The 26,477-nt window shown below is 40.3% G+C and overlaps 1 protein-coding gene and 1 non-coding gene across 2 annotated transcripts; both read right to left on the bottom strand.

Annotated features, from left to right (window-relative positions):
• Positions 1 to 2,859: 2,859 nt before the first annotated feature.
• Positions 2,860 to 25,189, bottom strand: IL22RA2 (interleukin 22 receptor subunit alpha 2). The gene is made up of 5 exons (XM_032407421.1): positions 25,129 to 25,189; positions 21,759 to 21,894; positions 19,905 to 20,083; positions 4,432 to 4,601; positions 2,860 to 3,009 (listed from the first exon to the last, which is right to left on the bottom strand). The coding sequence occupies exons 1-5, from the start codon at positions 25,187 to 25,189 to the stop codon at positions 2,860 to 2,862; spliced, it is 696 nt and encodes a 231-aa protein (XP_032263312.1).
• On the bottom strand, positions 5,098 to 5,261 carry LOC116634811. Its single transcript, XR_004300052.1, has one exon. It is a non-coding gene; the product is annotated as a U1 spliceosomal RNA (small nuclear RNA).
• Positions 25,190 to 26,477: the final 1,288 nt, after the last annotated feature.

Genomic DNA, 26,477 nt, shown 5'->3' with positions numbered 1-26,477 from the left:
GATTGAGGTCTTAGCTTTAAAAAAAAAAAAAATTGACATCTTTGGGGCATTGGGGTCAAGGTCCCTCTCTCAGGATCACTCCTCTTCTGTAGAGATCAATTATGGTTGTTCACTCTGAGCAACACCAAGCACTGGGCTATGTAGTGAGTTTTATTATTGTTAAGACACAGAGGCCCACTTTCCTTTCTGGAGAATGTGGTCCCAACCAGCATGATAAAATAAACAAGGGAAAATCCACTGAAACAATAAAAAATGTTCTATTCTCCAAGGTCACTTATGTCTCTGGGTAAATGGCATATAATTAAAGGGAATCATACAGTTTGTTGTAAGAATTTCTACGGTTATAATTTTAAAAGGCTTGTCTAGAGTTCATTTTATATCAGCTTTTCAACTCATCAGGTTGTTTTGCTGCTATTGTTGTTGGTTTTGGTTTTTGGTTTTTTTGGATTTGTTTTTTGCCTTGAAAACTTTGGGTCTTCTGTTACAAAATAAATTTCTGAATTTCTTCTTGAAAATCAAGATACCATAGAAATTATTGATACTAGACTTCAAGGCAACTTGGAGATAGAATATGCCAACTAGGGAATGTTTGCTAATAACTATATAGACTTAAGAGATCTTTCCAGTGAATACATACCTTCCAACCATCCAGGACAAACAGGTATTATTGGTGCTGCTCTATTTGTCCCTGAAAGCAGATGGCTACCCACCAGCTGCCCAGCTGTCCCATCAGATCTTCCTGCCCCCATTGCTTTCTTGACTTAAAAGTCAATACTTGCCCTTCAGTATACCAACTGACATCAAAGAAAAAAAAAAAGAAGTCCTAAAGTTCAACAGAGTGAAATTGACATTTAAAAAAGGAATTTTAGGGGTCCTGGGTGGCTCAGTCAGTTAAGCATCCAACTCTTGGTTGCAGCTCAGGTCTTGATCTCATGGGTTATGGGATCGAGCCCCAAGTTGGGCTAGCCACTCAGTAAGGAGTGTGCTTGAAGATTCTCTCCCTCTGTCCCTCCCCCACTCACACTCTCTCTTTCTCTCAAATATATAATCTTTTTTTAAAAAAAGGAATTTTAACTAGGAAACTAAAGGGATATCTGTACAAAATCCCAGAGAAATTTCTAGAGGGTCTGATAAAAGTGCTTAAGCTTTGAAGCAGATAGATATGGTCTCTGACCTTGTCAAATCACAACTTCTCGGAGGCTCGCCTGTAAAGTAAGTGACCATCTATTTCATGATAATCATTACTGCCTTGTGAGCAGTTGTGAGGGTTAAAGATATAATTAATGTATGTGCAAATGCAGACTTATATGGATTGGAGCCTGGACCTGCTGAGGGATGTGCCCGGAGAAATGACCATCCCATCATCCATTTTTATGGTCAGTTCTTGGTATTGGGCTGAGATTGTCTCTAGATCTATCCTTAAATTCATTTTTTTCTGACCATATGGGAAAGCAATGTAACTAATTCTCTAGCTCTTGCTTGTCTCTTACTCTCTCCCTCCATGCAATTCTGGGTAATTTTTAATCCATCTATTATTGTGTGTAATTGTATGTAACCAGAAGCATTTACTGTATTTTTATCACATTTTGGAGCAGTATTCATGAGGAACTGTACAAATATTATCTGATATGTATCTCTTCACAAGAAAGACAACCTTAAACACACATACAAGACAATGCCCAAAGTGGAGAAAGCAGTTTGTTTTTTTTTTGCCTACACAGCCTTAGGCCACAGACCTTTGCTCAGGGGGCAGTGGAGCTGCTGGGAGGTCATTGATGTTTTTTCTTTGGCCCTATAATCTCTGTCCACTTCAGTCCCTCTCCCAAATAAACCTACCACCCACTGTGTGCTTTCAGCTCCAAGCCAACTTCTCTACTTGGTCTCCAACCATCCCCCACATCCCCCAATCAAAATGTCAAAATGTCATTCATAACATCCTTGTATATAGAGAATATGAAGGTTCCACCAGCAAGAGACCCTTTGCCCAGGAGGGTTGAATAGTAGGTATGGCATAAATTGGAGTCAAAGCTTCTTTTTACTTTGTTGCTAAAAGATATTTACTTGATTTTGAGAATAAGGATAAATTATTTTATGGCAATATTAAAAAACAAAACAAACACAGAAAAGAAAACCTTAATGTGAGTAAATGAGAGAAATTGTGTTGCATAGGATTCCTTTGGTATTTAGATGTTATTGTCAATATTAATCTAGATATTAATCCAGAGATCATGAGAAGTTTTTTTCAAATACTATTTTTATTTACATAGAATTGAAAAGAAAATATTAGTTCATTAAGTAGAAATATTTTATAATAGAAATGTATGAAACAGTATATTCATATGAAATAGGAAATGTATGGGAAAATATTCATTCAGGTAAAAGTTCATTTATGCAAAACTTGGCCTATCTATGTCAAGTTAACTGTCCCAATAGAGAGTGAAAAAGGATTGCTTCAGGATTGCTTCTGTCTGAATTGTTATCTTAAAGAAAATTAATCCAACAATATTTTGTTAAATGCCTACTCTTACCTGGGCTCTCAAATGTTTATTTAGCTGTCTTAGAGCAAATGCAGATTGTTGTTGGGATATTACATTGAGAACTAAAGTTCTGCATTTCAGAGAGCCCTTTATTCTCTGCCTCCTCTTTAAATTCCAATGTTTTGAGCAGTGTTGCTTAAATTAGTTTACAAGTACAATGTAAAGGAAGAAAGAATGGATAAACAAAGAGTTCCCCAAGGTGTAATGGTGAATGCTTCATCAAGAAAATATAAACACAACTTTCAGTGAGATCCTTCAACCATGAGCCATCCCATTCTCAGAGAGCTTTCGATTTCCATGTTGTGGAGCACTCCATACTCCTTCAAGGAAGTTCCACACATCTCTCTTCACTTCTCTGACTTCTTCTGTCTAGCATGGGCTGGTACATTTCAGCCACCACACAGTAACCAGAGTGAGGTGCCAGAGCTCCAATTTCAACAACTCTGCTGGCTCCTTCATATACCTTTTGCTCCTATACGTAAAGGGGAAAAATAAGATTGTAAATGGTTTTTGGTTAGTCACCAACTTGCCCTATTTGTGATAAAATTAATAAGTTGTCCATGGTCTCAGTAGTAGTTAGGTTATAGGCTTTCTTCCCAGACACATCCTCCTCCAGAGTCTTTATTCAGAGCCTGATAAAGGGACAGGTCATGGCTACGTACATGCAACATGAGGGCTGCTGACTGGCTGACCCAGTGGACTGTACAGTGAGGAGAATGGGGGAGACGTGGAGACCACTGTAGACACTGTACGACATGTGGCTAGAGAGATGAACTCACATCCTTTAAGACCTGCTTCTCCATTTGTCCTTCCTAGTCACTTCAAAGCCTGGCAGCACTATCTTTCCTGCGTCTGCCTGTCCCTAAGATCACTTGTTACCTCCTAATAAAACTCCCCTCCCCCTCCCCTTTTCTATGTGAACCAGTTCAAATAGGTTTCTGTTCCTTAGAACCAAAAGAACCCTGCCTTAGATGGACACTGAAAAGGAACATTCAATTAAGCATCATACAAGATAAAGGCACTGATGGTGGATTAAAATATTATAGCAAAATTGGCATAAAGACATAATGCTGTGATCCAAAAGCCACTTAAAAAGTGTGCCCCAATGTTCATAGCAGCAATGTCCACAAGAGCCAAACTGTGGAAAGAGCCAAGATGTCCTTCAACAGATGATTGGATAAAGAAGATGTGGTTCATATATACAATGGAATACTACTCAGTCATCAGAAAGGATGAATATCTACCATTTGCATCGACATGGATGGAACTGGAGGGGATTATGCTAAGTGAAATAAGTCAAGCAGAGAAAGACAATTATCATATGGTTTCTCTCATATGTGGAACATAAGGAATAGCTCGGAGGACCACAGGGGAAGGGAGGGAAAACTGAATGGGAAGAAATCAGAGAGGGAGACAAACCATGAGAGACTCTGGACTCCAGGAAGCAAACTGAGGGTTACAGAAGGGAGGAGGGGGTGGGGGGATGGGGTAACCAGGTGATGGGTATTAAGGAGGGCACATGTTGTGATGAGCACTTGGTGTTATATGCAACTAATGAATCGTTGAACACTAAAAATAAAAAAAAAAGTTTGTGTAAAATCCATAAAAATGAGTATGGAATTAAATATCATTAACACCAATCTTTAGATATGCAAGCAAGATTAAGTGGACACCAGCTGAACAAAGGCACAAAGATACACATACACAAGAGTTGTAATGGTGATGCCAACTGCTAATTGTTTATCAATGAGGGTGGGAGTGAGAAAGAATTTAAAAAAAGGTTAAGAAAAGTAAGAGGGGTTGTGTGGCAAAAGAGAGGACATACTTTAGAGCTAAAATGTTACTTAAGCGAACAAAAGAAAAATACCAAACTTATCTATTCACCTGAACTTACCTTTTCCAGTGAATTCTTAATTATAAAGACTCGGTATACTAGCTCATAGTAATTTTCTATTGATACATTTTTTCCTTTTTGGTCTCTGTATGGTAAATTTGGAGCATGGAGAATCACCAACAAAGATCCATTAACTTGGGTTATATTCATGACGGGAGGATCTATTTTTGCTGGAGAAAGAATAGGAAAATTTGACAAATCATTCAAAAAATATAATATTTCACATGAACACACTCTAGATAACAAGTCAAGATTAAAATCAGAGATCTGGCAGAAATCATTATAAAGAGATACTGTTGACACCTAAAATATGAATGTCTGAGAAGTTCTTTAAAGATAATTTTTTCTTTGCAAAGACTGATACCTTTATCAGATGAGCTCTATTTGGGTCTTTTTCAATCTATTTGGTCCTTAAAAATAATATTTTGAACTTTGGTTATGCTTTTATTTCCTCTATTATGTCTTTATTTACTTTGCTATCTGCTTCCACTATTACAAATACTTGAAAGGCTAATCCGGTAGATGACTGTTTGTTCCAAACTTGCTTATACTGATCTGTTCCCTTGTGTTTTTATTGTGAGCGCATGTCTAAAGTTGATACTTTCTTTTTTGTTACCTTTGTTTGAGTTTTTTAAATTTAATTTTTAATTTTTTTTTTTTTTAAGTCAGAGGATAGTGTGAACACAGTCCTCTACCAAGAGAAACTGTACAGCCGAATTTCCCGTGCTTGGGGAAATTGCAGGGGTCAGAATGACCTGAGTGCGCTGGATGAGGCTCACCCTGAGAGAACCACCTTCATGATCATGCTATCTCTCCCACCAGGTAAGTATGAGTTTTTAAATTTTAAATAAACTTTTATTGACCTGTAAGTTAGATATTGACAGATAAAATAAATCATAAATAAATAAATCATATGGCTCAACAAATCTTTACAAATAAACACTCCTGAATAGCTATTATCCAGATTAAAAACAGAACATTATTAGCACCCCAGAAACTTCCTTCATTTTCTCTCCCATTACTTAGCCCCAGAAGATAACCACAATTGTCCTGACTTCTATCATCATATACATTAGTTTTTTGGTTTTTTTTTTTAAGATTTTATTCATTTGTTGAGAGAGAGAAAGCATGCGCACCTGAGCAGGGGAGGGGCAGAGAGAGAGAGAGAATCTCAAGCAGACTCCACACTGAGTGTGGAGCCCAATGTGGGGCTTGATCCCATGGCCCCAAGATCATGACCTGAGCCAAAATCAAGAGTTGGATGCTTAACCGAATGAGGCACCCTGGCCCATATACTTTAGTGTTTGAAATCATACAATATACACTTTTTTTGTGTGTCTGGCTTCTTTCATTATACATATATATATATGGGCTGAATTGTATCCCCTGAGAATTCATAGGATGAAGCTCTAATCCCTAGTACCACAGAATATGACTGTATTTGGAGAGATAGGCCCTTTAAAGAGGTAATTAAGGTAAAATAAAGTCATACTGACTTCATGGGTGATATGGGTGGGCCCTAATCCAATATGACTGGTGTCCTTCTAAGAAGACATCGACATGCATGAGCACAGAGAGATGACTATGTGAGGACACAGAGAGAAAGCCAAGGAGAGAGGCCTTGGAAGAAACTAAACCTGCTGGCACTTTGGCCTTGGCCTTCTAGCCTCAGAACTGTGGGAAAGTAAATTTCTCTTGTTTAAGCAAGCGATCTGTGGTATTCCGTGGCAGCCCTAGCAAATAGGCAAATACATATATTCATCCATGTTGTTGCATGTATCAAGAGTTTGTTCTTTTGATTGCTATGTAGTATTTAATTGTATGAATATCACAATTTATTCACAGGTTTAGGTTATTTTATATAGATTTAGCTTTTATAGATATTTCCATGTTTCAGTGGACACACCAATTTATATTCCCTTAAGTGGTATATGAAAGTTCCTATTTTTCACATTGTAACACTTGACATTATTTTTACAAATTTTAATTTTGGCCATTCTGGTAAGTGTGTAGTACCAATTCATTGTGTTTCTGAGTTGCATTTTCCTGAGGACTAATGGAATTTCATGTGTCTATTGGCCATTTATTTGGATGTCCTCTTTTGCAAAGAGCTGTTCAAGTCTTTTGCTCACTTTTTAATTGATTGTCTGGTCTTCTTCTTCTTAATTTGTAAGAGTTCGCTGTACATTCTGAACATAGTCCTATATGAAGGACATTGTAAATATCTTCTGTGACTTGCATTATCATCATTTTAATAGTATATTTTGATAAATAGAAATTCTTAATTTTAGTGTAGCCCAATTTATCAGTTATTTCCTTCAGCATTAGTACTTTTGGGGATCTGCCTATCCCAAAGTTATGAAAAATATTCTCCCATGTTATCTTATGGAATGGTAGTCAGCAAACATTTTCTGTAAAGGGCCCGATAATAAATCCTTCACGGTTTTGGGCGGTACGTGTGTCTTCTGTAACTACTCCACTTTGCCATTGCTTGCAGTATGAAAGCCGTTACAAGCAAAATGTAAATTAATGGGTGTGATTATGTTACAATATAATTTTATTTACAAAAATAGAAGCAGGCACTTTGGCCGACAAGCTACAGCTGCTGAGTTTTATTGTTTTCAGCCAGCCAGACCTGATTTTATAAATGGGCAATGTAGGGGGACAAGATTTATTGTTTTATTTAGTCTCATTTAGACCATAGTGACTCCACTGAACTACACAGTGGACACCAATCAAATGACCCTAGATGTGTTGCATTGCTTCTGAACTCTGGTATTTGGTTTTGTGTCTGCAAGCTGTCCTGTGGCACCATCAACCTGGTTCAACCTCAAGATGGTGTTTTCTGAAACACAAAAGTTGGATATATTTGAAACTCAAGTCTTTATGAATTTAGGAAACACCTGATTGCTAACAGAGTCAATACTGAAACTAGGCCCTCCTTTGTTTCCTCTTTCTTGGAAGGGTTTTTCCTAGTCTGCTCTTTTATTTATAGGAGGCCTCCAAGCGTCCAAAATTTTGTGAGGGTACTAGTTGTAACTCCCCACCTTGTGTGGTCTACAACCTAGTCTTCTGCCCCAGGAATGGCTTTTACCACTCAGGGTCTAGTTACCAAGTTGGGAAAATGTCCACAGGATAATAAGGCTTCACTTTGTTTATCCTCTGGTTTCCAGCTACTTTGTTTTGGACCCTGGAGATTTCCTTTCTTTCATGTTCCTCTGTAGAGTTAAAAGAATGTGTAATGTTTTATCCAGACTTTGTGAGCATTTTAGAAGAAGACAGTTTCTACCCTTGCAACTTCCTACCCCACGCCATTTAATCTGAAACCAAAAGTTGTTAATTCACTTTTCGAATGTCAGAAATTTTGCATAATTGCTTGGTGAAGGATTTCCCCTTTGTTTACACTTTAAGTTTCTGAAGTGGTTGGTATTTAATCCTCTTTGTGATTTCCATGATCCAAATTCTAGTGACCACAGACCCCTTGTCTATCCCTTGCAAGATGAGAAGAATGAGTTATTTCTTAGTTTTGTAGGCTAGTTTGATGTATGTTTAATTTTCTCCTAGATAAAAAACATATTTCTAACATTCTTATCACATATCTAGCACCAAAAAAACAAAAACCAAAAACTCCAGTCCTTTTTAAATAATGTGACTCAGAGTTTAGACTTACTTCAATTGGTAGACATTAGTTAAGGATGAATAGTGGCAAGATTAAATACTACTGTGTATTTTTCTTTTCACTTTTTAATATTTATGTGTAAGCTGACCAATCCTTGCCCCTTCTGGCCCAAGTTATTATTATTGAAGAATTTTCTTTTAATCATATGCATGTAGAACCTATCCTTTGAATGTATACCTTCATTATCTTAGATTTGTTTGTTTAATGTGATACTTAATCTTAAATACAGGTGAAATATATATTTCAAGTATTGGCCTAGAATACCAGTGAGCCTGGCTGCAGACATCACAGGAGCTTCTGGTGTGTGATCTAGGATGCTGAGCTTTGTAACTGAGTGACCATTCTTGACCTATGCACTGAATCGTGATTGTGTTACAGTGGACAGTTTAAGATTACTTGACCTCACAAGTCCATTTTACTCAACTGCTCTCTCCTTGAAATATTCTCTTCCCAGACCATTCACAAATATAACAGTCCACTGGGTTCCTCCTACCTTGTTGGCTATTTCTTCTCAGTCTCCTTTTGAGATATGTCTTCCCTACTCAGGATCTTTTGTTGAGATTCTTTCAATACCTGGCCTTACTCTACACTCCTTCTCAATACTTCTTCCTGCTTCAGCAGTCCTATCAATGCCCATTGTACTATATGCAAATTTATATGCAAATGTGTCTAATAGAGTTCTGGATCTGCATAGATATTTCCCTTGGATATCTGAAAAGCATATTAAACTCAACATATTCAAAACTGACTTATGATCTCCAATACTCTGTACCCCATCAAATTGGTCTTTTTCCATCAAACCTCATAAAAAAAATCTCATCCAATTATGCAAGCTGGAAGCTTAGAGGTCATCTTTGACATGTCCTTCTTCCTTATTTCTATATGCAACCCATCACCATGCCCTGCCAATTTTTCCTACCAAATGTCTCTTCAATGATAAATTTTTTATAGTCCTTTCCATTTCCTAATTCAAGCCAAATCCTGACTCTTACAGACTATTACAAGAACTCACTAACTCGTGGGGGAGGTGCAACATGGCAGAGGAGTAGGAGACCTAAGTTTCTTCTGGTACCAGGAATTCAGGTAGATAGTTATCAAACCATTCAGAACACCTACAAACTCAATAGGAGATCGAAGAAAATAATAGCAGCAACTCTCTGAACAGAAAAGCAACCACTTTCTGGAACGTCTCTTCTGATTTATTTAATATATATTTTTCTGGGGTCATTGTTATCCTGTTAGCATTTTATTCTCTCATTCATCTATTCTCCTCTGGACAAAATGACAAGATGGAAAACTCACCTCAAAAAAAAGAACAAGAGGCAGTACCAACTGCCAGGGACCTAAATCAATACAGACATTAGTAAGATGTTGGAACTAGAGTTCAGGATGATGATTATAGAGATACTAGCTAGGCTTGAAAAAAGCATAGCAGACACTAAAGAATCCCATTCTGGAGAAATAAAAGAACTAAAATCTAACCAAGTCAAAATCAAAAAGGCTATTAATGAGGTGCAATAAAAAATGGAGGCTCTAACTGCTAGGATAAATGAGGCAGAAGAGAGAATTAGTGATATAGAATACTAAATGATGGAGAATAAAGAAGCTGAGAAAAAGAGAGAGGAACAACTCCTGGGTCACGAGGGGAGAATTCTAGAGATAAATGATACCATAAAGCAAAACATTAGAATAATTGGGATCCTAGAAGAAGAAGAAAGAAAGAGAGGGGCAGAAGGTATATTGGAGCAAATTATAGCAGAGAACTTCCCTAATTTGGGGAAGGAAACGGGCAGCAAAATCCAGGAGGTACAGAGAACCCCCCTCAAAATCAATAAAAATAGGTCAACACCCCGACATCTAATAGTAGAACTCACAAGTTTTAGAGACAAAGAGAAAATCCTGAAAGCAGCTTGGGACAAGAGGTCTGTAACCTACAATGGTAGAAGCATTAGACTGGCAGGAGACCTAACCACAGAGACCTGGCAGGCCAGAAAGAACTGGCATGATATATTCAGAGCACTAAACGAGAAGAATATGCAGCCAAGAATACTATATCTAGCTAGGCTGTCATTGAAAATAGAAGGAGAGATAAAAACCTTCCAGGACAAACAAAAACTAAAAGAATTTGCAATCAACAAACCAGCCCTACAAGAAATATTTAAAGGGGTCCTCTAAGCAAAGAGAGAGCCTAAAAGTAACATAGACCAGAAAGGAATAGAGACAATATACAGTAACAGTCATCTTACATGCAACACAATGGCACTAAATTCATATCTTTCAGTAGTTACCCTGAATGTAAATGGGCTAAATACCCCAATCAAAAGACACAGGCTATCAGATTGGATAAAAAAACAAGACCCATCGATATGCTGTCTGTAAGAAACTCATTTTAGACGCAAAGACACCTCCAGATTTAAAGTGAGGGGGTGGAAAACTATTTACCATGCTAATGGACATCAAAAGAAAGCTGGGGTGGCAATCTTTATACCAGACAAATTAGATTTTAAACCAAAGACTATAATAAGAGATGAGGAAGGACATTACATAATACTTAAAGGGTCTATCCAACAAGAAGATCTAACAATTGTAAATATCTATGCCCCTAACATGGGAGCAGCCAATTACATAAGCCAATTAATAACAAAATCAAAGAAACACATCGACAATAATACAATAATAGTAGGGGACTTTAACACCCCCCTCACTGAAATGGACAGATCATCTAAGCAAAAGATCAACAAGGAAATAAAGGCTTTAAACGACACACTGGACCAGATGGACTTCACCGATATATTCAGAACATTACATCCCAAAGCAACAGAATACACATCCTTCTCTAGTGCCCATGGAACATTCTCCAGAATAGATCACATCCTTGATCACAAATCAGGTCTCAACTGGTACCAAAAGATTGGGATTATTCCTGCATATTTTCAGACCATAATGCTTTGAAACTAGAACTCAATCACAAGAGAAAGTCAGAAAGAACTCAAATACATGGAGGCTAAAGAGCATCCTACTAAAGAATGAATGGGTCAACCAGGAAATTAAAGAATTAAAAAAATTCATGGAAACAAATGAAAATTAAAACACAACTGTTCAAAATCTTTGGGATGCAGACCACCTCTTAGGCGGTCCTAAGAGGAAAGTATATAGCAATACAAGCCTTTCTCAAGAAACAAGAAAGGTCTCAAATACACAGCCTAATCCTACACCTAAAGGAGCTGGAGAAAGAACAGCAAATGAAGCCTAAACCCAGCAGGAGAAGAGAAATAATAAAGATCAGAGCAGAAATCAATGAAATAGAAACCAAAAGAACAGTAGAACAGATCAATGAAACTAGGAGCTTGTTCTTTGAAAGAATTAATAAGATTGATAAACCCCTGGCCAAACTTACCAAAAAGAAAAGAGGAAGAACCCAAATAAATAAAATCATGAATGAAAGAGGAGAGATCACAACCAATACCAAAGAAATACAAACAATTATAAGAACATATTATGAGCAACTCTATGCCAGCAAATTAGATAATCTGGAAGAAATGGATGCATTCCTAGAGATGTATAAACTACCAAAACCGAACCAGGAAGAAATAGAAAACCTGAACAGACCCATAACCACTAAGGAAATTGAAGCAGTTATTAAAAATCTCTCAACAAACAAGAGCCCAGGGCTCTTGTGAAATATTGTGAAAATGCCTGTGCTAGCTAGAGCAATTACCAGGGGAATTCTACCAAACAATCAAAGAAGAATTAATACCTATCCTTCTGAAGCTGTTCCAAAAAATAAAAATGGAAGGAAGACTTCCAAACTCATTTTATGAGGCCAGCATTACCTTGATCCCAAAACCAGACAAAGACTCCATCAAAAAGGAGAACTACAGACCAATATCCCTGATGAACATGGATGCCAAAATTGGAACTAGAGGGTATTATGCTACGTAAAATAAGTCAATCAGAGAAAGATAAATATCATATAATCTCACTGATATGAAGATTTTGAGAAACAAGACAGAGGATCATAGGGGAAGGGAGGGAAAAATGAAACAAGACAAAACCAGAGAGGGAGACAAACTGTAAGAGACTCTTAATCTCAGGAGACAAACTGAGGGTTGCTGGAGTGGACGGGGGTGGGAGGGATGGGGTGGGTAGGTGATGGACATTGGGGAGGGTATGTACTATGGTGAGTGCTGTGAATTGTGTAAGACCGATGAATCACAGACCTGTACCCCTGAAACAAATAATACATTATATGTTAATAAAAAAAAGAACTCACTAACTCACTTACCTGTATCCAATCTCTTCTTTTTCTGATCTGTACTTCTGAATATAGCCAAAGTGATCTTTTCAATACACAAATCTGATCATGTGATCCCTGATTAAAATTACTTTATATTTTTCCAGGGGCACCTGGGTGGCTCAGTCGATTAAGTGTTTGACTCTTGATTTCAGCTCACATCATGGTCTCTGGGTGGTGAGATCCAGCCCCATGTCAGTCTCCATGCTCAGTGGGGAGTCTGCTTGAGATTCTCTCCCTTGGCCCCTACCCTGCCCCATGAGCTCTCTCTCTAATATAAATAAATAAATCTTAAAAAAATTACTTTATATTTTTCTGGAAGAAGTCATAACTCCTTAATAGAAAATTTTCATTCGTCTATCTCTCCAGTGGTCCCCTCTTATTTCACATTCCTCCTGCCCACTCTTCTTCACCATGCATCTATCTTTCAGTCTCTTGTCCTTGACCTGCTTCCTCCTGCCAGAGGGCCTTGCCAATGCTATTCCCTTTGCCTGGAAATCCTCCAACATTTTTTGTCTAGTTAACCTCCATTCATCTTTAGATGTCAGCTCAAGTGTCATTTCCCCAGAGATGCTTTTCCTGACATCCCTGATCAGGTCCCTCCTTGACTAGGCTCTGATAGCACTGTGGATCTCTTTTGTACCACCTGCCATTGGTATCATGTTATGTTTGTTTGTATTACTATTTTATTAAAGTCTGTCCTCTCCATTAAACAGAAATCTCTATGAAGAAAGAAACTTCTTTATCTGCTGTGCTTGCTATTTTCTCCCCAGGACCTAGTATAATGTCCAGAACATAGTAAGTGCTTCATAAATACTTGCGGAATGAATGGAGCCAAGGTGATTATTTAATCTGAATTTAGGTCACTCCATTAGAAAATCAGGCCTACTCCAAAACTCCACAGCTATTTTTAATTCAAGAAAATATGGTTTTAAAAAATACTGAAATCATACTGAGCCTCAAATGCTGCTTTAACTTAAGAAGTTTTTTGTTGTTGTTGTTATTGTTGTTGGTTTTGTTTTTTTTTTAATGTTGCTTTGTTCCTAGATAGATACCAGGAGCCAGAATCCCTTAACCTAAAACTACACCCCAATGTTCAGAAACAGGTCTCAGGTGAGTCAATGCAGCCAGTTGATTCATTAGGCCTGTCACAGACTCTAGGAACGTGCTGTCCTAATAGCCTAGCAACGTGTTTTTCAAAACATTATTTTCAGAAAGCCTCAGGCCCTGTGGCAGGAGAGCCAAAGCTGGAGGTAAGGAAACAGGCAAGTGAGCAGGGCTCTCATTATCTCTTCAACAAGAGTAGCTCCAGTTTTGACTATGTTACACACTGCTTTTTTATTCTTTTTAAGAGGTCCTGGCAGAAGGCTTTTTTAGTTTTTGGGTTTTTTTCCTTCATGGGATAGTCATACAGAGAGAACACAAACTCTTCTTAATGCAACACTATCTAAATTAAAATATAATTGAGTTGAAGCTCATCTTGGCCAATGTCTTTGGCTAATCGTATCAACTAACCTAATGGATCACACTCAAGAAAGCTTTGTTTGAGGAACAAATTTGAACTTGACCCTTTTTCTAGGCTTGAATATAGTAATTAAACTATTCCGCAAACTCCCTCTTTGCTGTCTACCAGCTTAGTCATATAGTATCCTTTTCCTCAACCAGAGAATTGGTGGTGGAGTGTATTGGGCTTGAATCTCGAGTTATTCCAAGAAATACTGTGCTGGATGCCATTGATAGTTTGCTCAATTCCCATTCCACTCTTCTACTAGTTGAACACTTGGAAAACTAAAGATGCCTTTTTCTAAATTCCAATGCATCTAGCATTCTGGACATGATCTAATTAGTTTGGGTTTAATTGGACATTGCACTAGTTAGATCACTAGGGTGAGATTTGGAAGGCAAGTGAAGTAATAATGCTACCAGTTTTATGATAAATCTTCTTTCATCCTTCCCTAGAGGATAATTGTGAATTAGAGAAAGGTAAGTACAGACTCTGGCCAGTAATGGGACCCTGATTCTGAGTTGATGATAATCTCTGTGGACTCAGAATGCCTCTTATAGTACGTTCTTAATAGTGAGTCAGGTAATAAAAGTAAATTTAATGAGATATACACAACAACTGATAGAATTCATTTCCATTCCAGTTCCCTGATCTGTGGCACAGAAGTTATTATGGGATGCAAGCAAGTGGAAGCCAACGGAGTTCCTCTTTTGAACAAAATTTGTGCATCAAAAACATCTTGAAAAATGCAGGGGTGGTGAGATGTATCACTTCCCCACTTGACTCATTTATTTGAATTATACCCTCCTCTTCCAAAAAGATGGATCTTGAATAATAAAAAGGATAATTGTAAATGTACTCAGGTGGTGACCATGGTGTGATTGCTATTCAGTTATAGTATCTCTGTTCTGGAGCCAATCAATATAGTTATTGATTGGAGAATTTTTTCCTTCCTTTGTCCAATAATTAGAAAGCATCAGAACAATTTCCTTTCACTTGGCTTTCATTGTCATCTAGATCTCTGTCACATATAATCTACAGGGTCTTTGATCTTTGTACCACCAGATATCATGTTGGTCCACTAAAGAGCTCATGGTACTGATTGAACTTGGTATACCTTAAGTCCTACACACTGTAGATGCTTTAGTAAGATACACTGAAGCAGAGTGTTGGAGTTAAATTTCCTCTGGGGTTTGTTGAGACATTTCCTCTCAAGTAAAAGGCAAGTTGCTTCACTTTGCATCCTCTACTGCTAAGAAAGATTCACTGGGTTTGTTTGGTCTCTATGCATTTTGTAGGGAATACATACTGCATTTGGTTGTGTTACCCATTTGCAAAGTAACCCATAAGATTTTCAGCTTTGAGAAGGACCCAGACTAAATGACAGACTTCTCAACTAGGTCATGTTGCAAACAAGCAGCTCTGCCACTTGTCTTTTATGATCCAGGAAATCCAACAATCTTCAAATTATCTGTGGCAGATCAGGATGCTATTTAGAGACTATGGCAATTCTAAGTCCTTGGGTTTTTGGAACAAAGTCATACCCTCTTTAGAAAATAACTATTTTTCTTTTGAGAAAAAGTTCCAGACTCCCTGAGCCCTGATAAAAACTGAACACTTGACTCAAGGGATATTAGGGAAACATGTGACCTGAATTTCCTATCATGAACTGGGTGTCCTCTGATACAGAACATCATAAAGTGCTCAAAAACATGCCAATATTAAGTGGAAATGGATTATAGGAGTCCAGCCTCTAGTAGGTCTTACCATCAAATTAGTTTGTGAAAGTAGGTGGTTCATCCTCTCAGTGCAACTATATCTATTGCCTTATCACTTTTTCCTCCTCTACAGTTATGGCATCTTGAAGAGTCCCTTAAGACCACTTAACGTAAGAAGAAAAAAAAAAAAAAAGAAGCCTGTTCCCAGAAGGCTCTGCATGACATGATGGTACTGGCCAGAAGTGGACTTCTATAGTGTTAAACACACTCAGCTGGTGGCAGGAGGTCTGGATAAGAAGTATATGGATGGACCCCTAAGCAAATATTTCTGTGTCCATGTGAATGCAAAGCAAAATACACCTACCAAAAGGAAGCTTTCAAAAATCTAGGTGGATATAGAATTGCAAGGGACCCAGAATAGCCAAAACCATCTTGAAAAAGAAAAACAAAGTAGGAGGGCTCACACCCTCCAATTTCAAAATTTGCTACAAAGCAACAGTAATCAAGACAGTGTGGGGGTGTCTGGGTGGCTCAGTCAGTTAAGTGTCTGCGTTCGACTCAGGTCATGATCCTGGGGTCCTGGGATTGAGCCCGGCATCGGGCTCCCAGCTCAGCGGGAAGTCTCTCTCTCTCCCTCTGCCACTCCCCCTGACTCGTTCTCTCTCTCTCTCAAGTGAATAGATAAACTCTTAAAAAAATTCCTTGGTACTGGAACAAGGAAAGACATATAGATCATTAGAATCAAATTGAAAATTTAGAAATAAACCCACAGGTCTACGATTAACTTATTTTCACCAAGAGCACCAAGATCATTCAAGGGTTAAAGAATAGCCTTTTCAACAAAATGACACTGGACAACTGGATAGACATTTATGAAAGAACAAAAGTGGACCCTTACCTCACACCACACACAAAAATGAACTCAAAATGGATCAAAGACCTAAATGTAAGAGCTAAAACTATAAAACTCTTTTTAAGAAAACTTAAGATAAACCTCCATAGCCTTAGATTTGGCAAAAGATTTTTAGATATTATCAAAAGCATGAACAACAGGGAAAAAACAGTTCATCAAAATTAAAAAATTTTGTGCTTCAAATCACTCCATCAAGAAAGCGAAAAGACAAACCACAGAATGGGAGAAAATATTTGAAAATCATATATCTGACTAAGGTCTGGTATCCATAATATATCAAGAACTCTTGGGGTGCCTGGGTGGCTCAGTCGTTAAGTGTCTGCCTTTGGCTCAGGTCATGATCCCAGGGTCCTGGGATCGAGCCCCTCATTGGGCTCCCTGCTCCATGGGAAGCCTGCTTCTCCCTCTCCCACTCCCCCTGCTTGTGTTCCCTCTCTCGCTGTGTCTCTCTCTGTCAAATAAAGAAATAAAATCTTAAAAAAAAAAAAGAACTCTTACAACTTAATAATAAAAAGACAAATAATCCAAATTAAAAATGGACAAAGGATCGAAATAGATTATTCTCCGAGAGAGACACAAATGGCCAATAAACACATGAAAAGATACTCAACACCATTAATCATCGGGGAAATGCAAATCAAAACCACATGGGGGGGCGCTGAGATGGCTCAGTCGGATAAGTGTCTGCCTTTGTTTCAGGTCATGACCCCGGAGTCCAGAGATCAAGCCCTACATTGTCCTCCCTGCTTAACGTGGAGTCTGCTTCTTCCTCTCTGTCTGCTCTTGTGTTCTCTCTCTCAAACAACAACAAAAAAAACAAAACCAAAAAAACCCACAAGAAACCACTTCATACCGACTAAGACAGCTATAATCAAAAAGTCAGGTAGGTATTGTTAAGGATGTGGAGAAATAGGAACCCTCATACACTGCTGAAGGGAATATACAATGGTGCAGCTGCTTTGGAAAATAGTCTGGCAGTTCCTCAAATGATTAAACATAGAGTTACCAGGAGACCTAGGGATTTCACTTCTATGTATATACCTAAGAGAAATAAAAACATTTGTTTTATTGTACATGAATGTTTATAGGAGCACTATTTACAATAGCCAAAATGTAAAAACAAATCAAATGTCCATCAACTGAGGAATGGATAAACAAAATGTTATATATTCATGTACTGAAATATTATTCAGCCACAGAAAGAAGTACTGATACATGCTATGTGAATGAACCTTAAAAAACATTTTGCTAAGTGGAAGCGGCCAGTCACAAAAGACCACATATTACATGATTCCATTCATGTGAAATGTCAAGAATGTTAGAGTTCCCTAACTCTATAGATACAGAAAGTAGATTAGTGGTTGCCTTGGACTAAGGGGCTGGAGAAACGAGAGAGTAAGAGGGTGATAGCCAAGGGGTATGGCGTTTCTTTTTGAGGTAATGAAAATGTTCTAAAATTGGCTGTAGGTGATGGTTGTAATATCTATTACTATACTAAAAACCACTGAATTGTACACATTATATAGGTAATTGAAAGGGGTGTCAATTATGTCTCAAAAAAGTTGTTTAAAAAACTCTACATGGAGGCAGTGAAAGCCTATTTCCCCAGTGTCTCATATTTACTCCTTAGGCTCATGAACAAAATGGCTGTGTGAAAGGGATGGAGACTATATATAGACTCAACAATATGGACTTCCTTTGGCCAAGGCTAGTCTGACACTACTGAGAGTCCAACTTCCCTGTAAGGAGAACCAATGCTGAACCCCTAGTATAGTTCACTGTATATAGTAGATTTTTTTTAATCCCTTCTAACGGTGAGGGGATAAGAGACAGTGGAATGGACACTTTTCTGATGATAGATTTGTCTTCTCTGCTTCAATGCTTTTATCAGCAGTCCCCTTGACCACCCTAGAGTGAATGTAGCGACTGTCTTATTCATGAGCATAATATTTGACCATACATTGCTTATGAGAGAAGAACCAAGTTCATGTGGAAGAGATGAAGTCAGTCTCATACCCACAGGAATATTTGGCCTTCCAATATAGCCCATCACTTAGAAACCCCTGGCTTCATAGGAAGGTAAAGTGGCTAATTGAAAACTCAGTTTGTGAGACAGGACCTTGTGAGGTGGTCTATGAACTGGTATATGCTCTAATCTTGTGACCAATATATGGTGCTATTTCTTTCATAGACAGCATTCACTGGCCTAGGATATAAGAAGTGGAAGTGGGAAGATATAATCCTCACTATTAAACATGGTGAACGACTCCTGAATGGTTTGTTTCCCATACACTTGGTTATAACAATGGTTTCAAAGAATTGGAAGTTGAAGCTGCCTCCTGACTGGAGCTCTTCATGCCATTTAACCAACAAGGAGAAAATGAGGTCCTTATGTGTTGTCTGGGGCAACTGGTTCCAAATATCAAGGGGAAGCAGAGTTGCTATATATACAACAGGACCAGGTAGAAGTATGCTTAGTATCCTCTGGGGTGCCTCTTAGAGCTCTTATATTCAATGATAACAATTAATGTAAGGTTATGTTAAACGAATATAGGAATAGGAAAGACCAAAAAGAACCCAATTCCATGAGAGTGAAGAGCTGAGGTACTGACTGGAAAGAAAGCAAACATTGAGTTAATAGTGAGAGAAGTTATAGATATTAACTACCTTCATGACTAGTGGTGATTATGAGGACTGCAGTAAATATCCATATTTTCTTTCTTGCTTTGGTATGCGTGTCTTTATATATATATATATATTATATATATATTAAACATTTTTCTTTTTCTCTTCCTCTTTTGTCTACTCTTTTACATGGTAATGGTTTATTTTATAATTGACATTTTAGATTATATTATTCTAGGATTATGACTAAATTAGAAAAAAAAATATGTCATTGAGAAATGAATATAAGAGCAAACTTCTGGTCTCCCATTTGGGGGAATGACAAAAAGTCTTAATTTCCTCAACAAAAAATCCTTCTGAAGTGTATTGTCAGGAACTTCACTCCCATGCTCAGGAAAGAAATAGAGCTTTAGGACTCCTTTTCCGCTGTCTGAAACTACTTTTCTTCCTAAGAGGTAGCAGTCTGGTAGCAGGCTAGATTGTGGGCTCTGCAGTCAGATGCAGCAGAATGTGAATCCTGACTTGAGGCGTGCAAGCCACGAGAACTGGCCAAGCACTGGAGCCTCGGTGCCTTGATTTCATGGGCTATAAAATAAGGATAGTAACAGCCATCTTCTAGGGTTGTTCTGAGAATTAGGTCAAACGAGATGATGCCATAAAGCTCAGCGACGCACAGGGCCTGCTCTGTGGGGCTACTCAGGGGCATGAAGAGCAAATGCAAAGAAACTCCATGAACTCACTTTCCCACCAGGGAGTGAAACGTTGCGTCATGGTCCAGCCCGAGTGGATCCCAGCCGAGGTGGTCCTCACCCGTCCATAGTAAGGTTCCTGTATGTCTGATGTTTCGTTAGTAAGGTCGCAAAAGAATTCTAGAATACCCCAACAGTCTTCTTTATTTTTCCATTGTCTCTGTCCATACCTATAGTAGAGAAAAGGCAAACATCTGAGGGTTGTTGTTTTGTTTTGTTTCCCATTGAAGGAGCCTTCCATTTTTTCAGTCTATTAATTTTTTAGACTAGTTGGGATTTTTGTCCTCCAACATCAGTAACACTGTGAAAGCTTCCGGCTGCACTCAAGTATCTTTTAAAAATTTTTTATTCTTGGGGCGCCTGGGTGGCTCAGTCCATTAAGCGTCTGCCTTCGGCTCAGGTCATGATGCCAGGGTCCTGGGATCCAGTCCTGCATCGGGCTCCCTGCTCAGCAGGAAACCTGTTTCTCCCTCTCCCTCTGCTGTTCCCCTTCTTGTGCTCACTCTCTCTGTCAAATGAATACATTTTTTAAAATCTTAAAAATTTTTTTTTTTTAAATTTTATTCTTGTTAATCAAAGCGTTACCTTGCTGAAAGATAAACTCAAGCCTGACACCTTCTGCGTCAGTAGCAAAAGGGTTTTGGGGTTTTTAATACTTAGTGAAAATTTTCTTCTGGTATCTGAACCAACTTCCACTTTTGAGTACTAGCTTCCCACATCCTTAATGCTTCTGAGGTTTCAACCCTGTGGTTTTCTTCACTTCTCATCAGCCTGCTGTTGAGTAATGCGGCTGATTCTGAGAAGTTGCTACCACTTTTCGTCTCAGGTATTGCTTACACAACACATCTTGTCAATCTTTTTGTTGAAAATGGAGAGGGGGTTGCATAAATTTTAATGTATAAAGAAAGATGCATAAACTTCGCAGTTGCTATGCAAAATATGTTGAGAAAAGCAGCAGGAGTTAAAGACTGAAAAACTTCTGGAAATAGTTCTCGTGACATTAACAAGAGGTTAATAAATGGGCAAATCTGACCTTGAACCTACCCCTGTGCTAGAGAGACATGGATGAGGGTATGGAATAAGAATTGCTATTTTGGTCCACAGCTACATCTGATTTTCTGAATTTCGAATGAAAAGTCGTGAACGCAAAACTGTCCTATCTCTGTCTCAGTCAGAATCTCTCAGCCAGCATCTCAAACTGTGGAAGAGAAGGAGGAGCCTCCAAAAACCCCCAGAAATGTATGAGTGGGAAAAGCCGCCATTGGCAAACCGGGAGCTTCTGTTTCCAGGCCTCGATCCAGGAAAGGAGCCGCTCACGTCTGCATCTGGCCGTGACGCACCAGAAGCAGCCCGAGGCGCACGCCGCAGCACGGACGGGCGCCGTTTGTTTTTGAAAAGAATTTTCTAAGTTTTCAAAAATGACTTTTGAATTAAAAAGATCTTTTGTACACTCCTCTCCATGTGTCCCATAGCTGCTTCTTCCGCGGTCAGTAGCATCAGCTTGGTTGAGTACCTACTACGTGCCAAGCAATTTGCTCCCAACATTCACTAGATAAATATGTAGAGAGCCCACCGTGTGCCGGGCTCCACCGTGGAGCCAGAGGCTCAGCTGGGAAGGTCTCGGCGCCGGGTCTCTGAGGGATGAAGCGTCTCCCCCACGGACTGCACATCATCGTGCGTTTTGTGTCCCCAGGCAGCCTTCAAGGAGACAAGGCACTCCTGTCCCTGCCTCTGCTTCTTCTTAACCCCCCTGAAACTGAAAAAAGATCTAACACTCCACTGCATTCTAGAGCATGTAGTTCCAGGGGCCGCCTCGGTCAGCTGGAGGAAGCTCAAACTGCTTACGTTTTATACTGCACGAAATAGATGCTGCTGGTGCTGGTGCAAGCCCTCCCAGGCTGCCAGTGCAAAATGTTGTGAAAATTTCGAGACTGGAAATGTACTCTCTGAGGCTTCAGACACTCGTGGGCTGACTGAGTTTCTAAAATAAAAAGAGAAGGAAAAACTTTGAACATGAACGCGGGCACCATTGTTCTTAGCAATACTTTGCAGTGTGATGCTTGCATGAGGAGTTCTTAAAGTAGTTGCTAGAAGTGCAGATGGGAGAGCTGGAGCCAGCAGTCAACATTTTGAATCTTGAATGTGAGGATTTTTATGCACGCTCAAGTTGCAGAACGACTGTGTTCCCGGCCATAAAAACGTGATATCCTCCCACCCCATTCACAAGCTCCAGAGGGAATAAATAGCAGTGAAAGGGACAGTGTTCTCTGTCCCTTCCGTGATGGTGATGGAATGTAATGACCAAGATGAAAAGCCCACACCAAGGCCACTCACCCACTTTCCTAGGAGCCATTCTATGACTGCTACACTGAGGCAAAATTCTGCCTGGGATCCGTTTTGGTTCCAGGCCCTCAGCCCAGCACTCGGTTTCTCTTCTCTCAGGATCTTGCTCAACTGCTGGGTCTTGCCTTGCTGGCCCCCAACCTCTCCCAGCTGACCTGGCTTTATTCCAGGTGATCAGCCTTTGTTGCCTGGGTCCTGAATGGCTGCACTTACCAGCTTGCATCCTGGCTCCAAGAACTCAAGCATAATTGCTGAGATGAGCCCGTCCACGCTATCAGGGGAGACCGCCCAAGGCCCTGTGGTGGGGCCCACTGTTCCTGAAAAGAATCTTGAGTCTAATGGCGGCAGGAGAGGGCTAAGTGTGTACTGTCCGTGGCTTGTGCTTCGTTCCTTCATTCACTGAGTGGGTGATCAGTCTCACCTGCATTCAGTCCCGTGGCAGCAAGAGACTCTGACAAAATTGTATTCTAGAATCTGAAGGAAACTAGACCATGTCACTCTAAAATAGGCCTCTTAGACATAAAAAAAAAAAAATATTGTGAGCTGAAGGCAATGAAGAAGCAACAAACACAGGAAAAGTCTCCATACCCTCCCCCTTTTCTGCCTAAAGGCAAGATATAAATTCTCCTTTTATTGGAGACAGGCTTCTCGGCCCAGGAGGGCACCAGAGGAGTCTGCCAACAAACCTTCCGTCAGTTTCCTCCCGTATGTTGACCATACCACAGTTTGCCACCCTCGGGAGCCTAAACCTGCCTTCCTGTGTCCCGTCAGCTCTATGTGAATGTATTGCTCTTTGTTGAAGATGCCAGATGAGCTGGAATACTAAGCCGCCATCTGGGTCACTCTTCGCTTACGTTCCTCACTCTCGACACACACTGCACGTGTTAATGAATGATTTGTTTTTCTCTTGTTAACCTGCCTTTTTGTTAACTTAGGCTGAGAGCCTAAGATGGGGCAGAGGTGAAGTTTTCCTCACCAACAAGTGTGACCTTTCCGATCAGGGATAGGAAGTTGGGCAGAAGGAGAGGGCGTCAGGAAACAACCTCGTCTTTTCCCCCCGACTTCATCTCCTACCAGACTCCCCCCTTCTCCAGGATGCTCTCCTGTCTCCTGCCCCGCCGTGCTGGGGGTGCTCCCGCCAGGTGTGTCCCTGCACTGGCCCTGCTCCCCCCCGGAACTCCGCACACCTCCTTTCTTCACCTCCTTTAAGCCTTTGCTCAAAAAATCATTGAGATGCAAGAACTTATTTCTGAGCCTATGATCTCAGCTCTGAACATTCAAGATTTGTTATGTTCTAAGGAAGGGGGCTGGTTGGTTTTTGTTTGCTTTTATTTTTATTTTTTGGAACTCCTTCAGTGTGTCAAATGGTGGCGTGTCCTTGGAAAGAGCCTACTGCCGCCGTTGATTTTGCTCACCCAAATCACGACCAGATCAGTCCTTGTAGTACAGAAAAAGTCCAGAAGTGTCAGGATGTGAGGAACACTATCTCCTGGAGCCTGCACCTAGAGTTGATTTGCCACCCCTGAAGATAGTCAGCTCAATGTCCTTTAGCGCCTCTGTCTCTGAATTTCTTGTCTCACTTTTGTACCATCACCGCTGCTCCCTCTGACAATAAGACCAGATCACCGTGTACCAGGTGCTGCGGCCCTGTACCTGCCTTAACTCAATCTGCCCAGCTGTTCGACAAAAAAGGGACCATTGCAGTCTCCCTCTTCCAGACAAAATTGCTGACGCTGCTTTTGTACCCAGGCATCTGACTGCAGAGCTTGCCTGTCACCCACCACAGAAGCCAAGAGCAAAGCCTCAGAGAGGGGAGCTAATGGTGGGGAAAAACACTGAGGGCCTGAGGATATTCTTTCTCCCCCTCGTGCCCGCCTCCTCCTTCTGGGTGGCATTCACCGACCATTGAACATATAGGAACATTAAACAAGTATCAGGCACTGTGCTGAAAGCCTTCCGTCTTATCCCATATTCACAACCACCAAATAAGGTAGCACGTTTTACAGATGGGGAAGTTGAGGCTTAAGGACATCGTGGCTCTTGCCCCAAGTTACAGGCCCGGTAACATGTAGAGCCCCGAATCATTTTGGCAGCACTGGAATTCCCGCCATAGTTTGCCAAACGAGTCCTTTCTATTGCCAAAGACCAAAGGTAGAGTCTACTCAAATCCACACCCATTTCTGAACAATGAGGGCTTGAATTGCTTTTATGTTATCAGTCCCTGAGCAACTGTATTGTCTTGGGAACATTACTCGAGTCATTTACACTGAGAGGTACCTATCTTTAACTGGGGACGGGGGGGAGGTTAATGGCTTTGATCAGAGGTATCTTGGGGTGACAAGTTCTTCTCTGCTCTTAAAAAGTTCTCTGTGAAGACCAACAGCAAATTCTCACATGCAGTTTATGGTCTCTATTCTGTCAGGCACTGTTCTAAGCACTGAGTATATATTAACTCATGTGATCCTCACAGTGACTTATAATCCCCATCCTACAGATGAGGAAATTAAGGCACAGTGGGGGTAGAGTCAATTGCCCAAGGTTTCCTAGATGGTAAATGGCAGAGTTGGGATCCAGACTCAGGTCGTCTGGCTGAGGAGCCTGCTCATAACCACTGTGCTATAGTGTCCCTTGAAGGCAAAAGAAATATGAAGTTTCTTGAGTGTCTCCTCTTTAGTAGCTACTTATTAAGTCCACCTGGAGTTATGCAGGCTGCAGAGAGAGACTGACCCCATGTCTGTTCTGACCATTTCATGTCAGAAGAAAGCTGACAATTGGACAAAGCCGAGAAAAGCACTAGAGCCATTTCCAACAGTCCCTTGAGCTGACTCAGATGACAAAGTCGTGAGCAATTAAAAAGAAGTGAAGCACTTACCTACGACACCAGTCGGGAAGAAACTGATGAGGAAGCCTAGAAAGCAATGTTTAGGCGTCATGGTTGGAGAGCGACTGGTCAGACAACCAGTGGTCCCCTCACTGAGAGCACAGCTCTGGACGGAAGAGGAAACTGAAGAATCCTCATGCTGGACATCCCCTCGTGGGCTTAACCATGGTTCCTTGAAGCCACTACAATTTCACTTTGTCAAGACACTATGTTGTTTATTATTTTAGGGTTATTATAAAAGTATAGCAATCACTTCAAAAAATATTTGCCGTAAGTCACTTCAATGTGGAAGCTTGTTTTTGTTGGGACTGGGACTTTGTCAGCTCTGAAAAGGCAGAACACTGAGGATTGGCAGACTGCAGGGCAGGGTAGGGCAGGAACTGTGCAAGGCACTCGAAGGTGAGGGAATCCAACAGCTCGTGAGGCCCTCAGGGAATCTAGCCCTGGGAGGCAGAGGTGCTGCCGGCCACCAGCGTGTGGCTGGCACAGTGACTCTGAGAAACGTTCTTGGCAGTTACCGCTACCCGGGCTCCTGACCGTGGTTCAAGCTGGTAGGGTCTCTGGTTGGTTCTTCCTTTTCCTCCCTTCTTGGAAGCTCTCTGACTAACTTCCTGGGTATACCTCAGACCCTCCACACCCTCTGGCTCCCCACAGGGCTTCCCTGCCCCACTCATCTGTCTTCCCAGTCCATGGTGGCCCCCGGGGCCCCACTCAACCAATGCTCTTCCTTTTCCATTCCCACCCTCCGTTTCCGGCCATCTGAGAAAGATTCTGAGCTGTGAAACTACATGAGTCCTTAAAAGGTTGAATATGGAGGACAATCATTTTGAGCTACATTCTATCTTTTTCATATCTTCTTTGAAATCTGATCAAACTAGGTCATCTGTTCTTTGCCTATGATTCATTATATTCATTTTTCTTACCATTTTTTTTAACCGCATGTTTGTAGAGGCACTAAAATTGTACATTAAAGCCCAAGAAGAAAGCCATAATTTTTTTTAGTGAGGATTTTTAGGTCAAAAGAGGAAATACCTCTGTAGTCTCTTTTAAGTCCTCGGTAGAATAGCCTCTGTAGTAAGTACTAGGGAGGGCCGCGAAGCAGTTCTCATTCATTCCTTCCCTCAGTAACATGGAACAGACATTTGCTGCCTGATTAGTCTCAGCACCAAGGGTGCGGCAGCGAGTAAGATAGACTTTGCCCCTGCCTTCCAAAGCCCACTTGTAAAGGGAAGTAGACGTGACTGCCAGAGCGGTATGGAGGGGTTTGTGAAGATAACGCCAGGCTTTCCAGTGCCGCCATGCTGTGTCCGACTTCGGAACCGAACCCCTCATCTCCTCCA

Source organism: Phoca vitulina, unplaced genomic scaffold (genome assembly GCF_004348235.1).
Source record: "Phoca vitulina isolate PV1807 unplaced genomic scaffold, GSC_HSeal_1.0 scaffold9, whole genome shotgun sequence".
Taxonomy (NCBI): domain Eukaryota; kingdom Metazoa; phylum Chordata; class Mammalia; order Carnivora; family Phocidae; genus Phoca; species Phoca vitulina.
The sequence above is the reverse complement of the archived record's forward strand: the minus strand, read 5'-3'. Positions and strand labels throughout refer to the sequence as shown.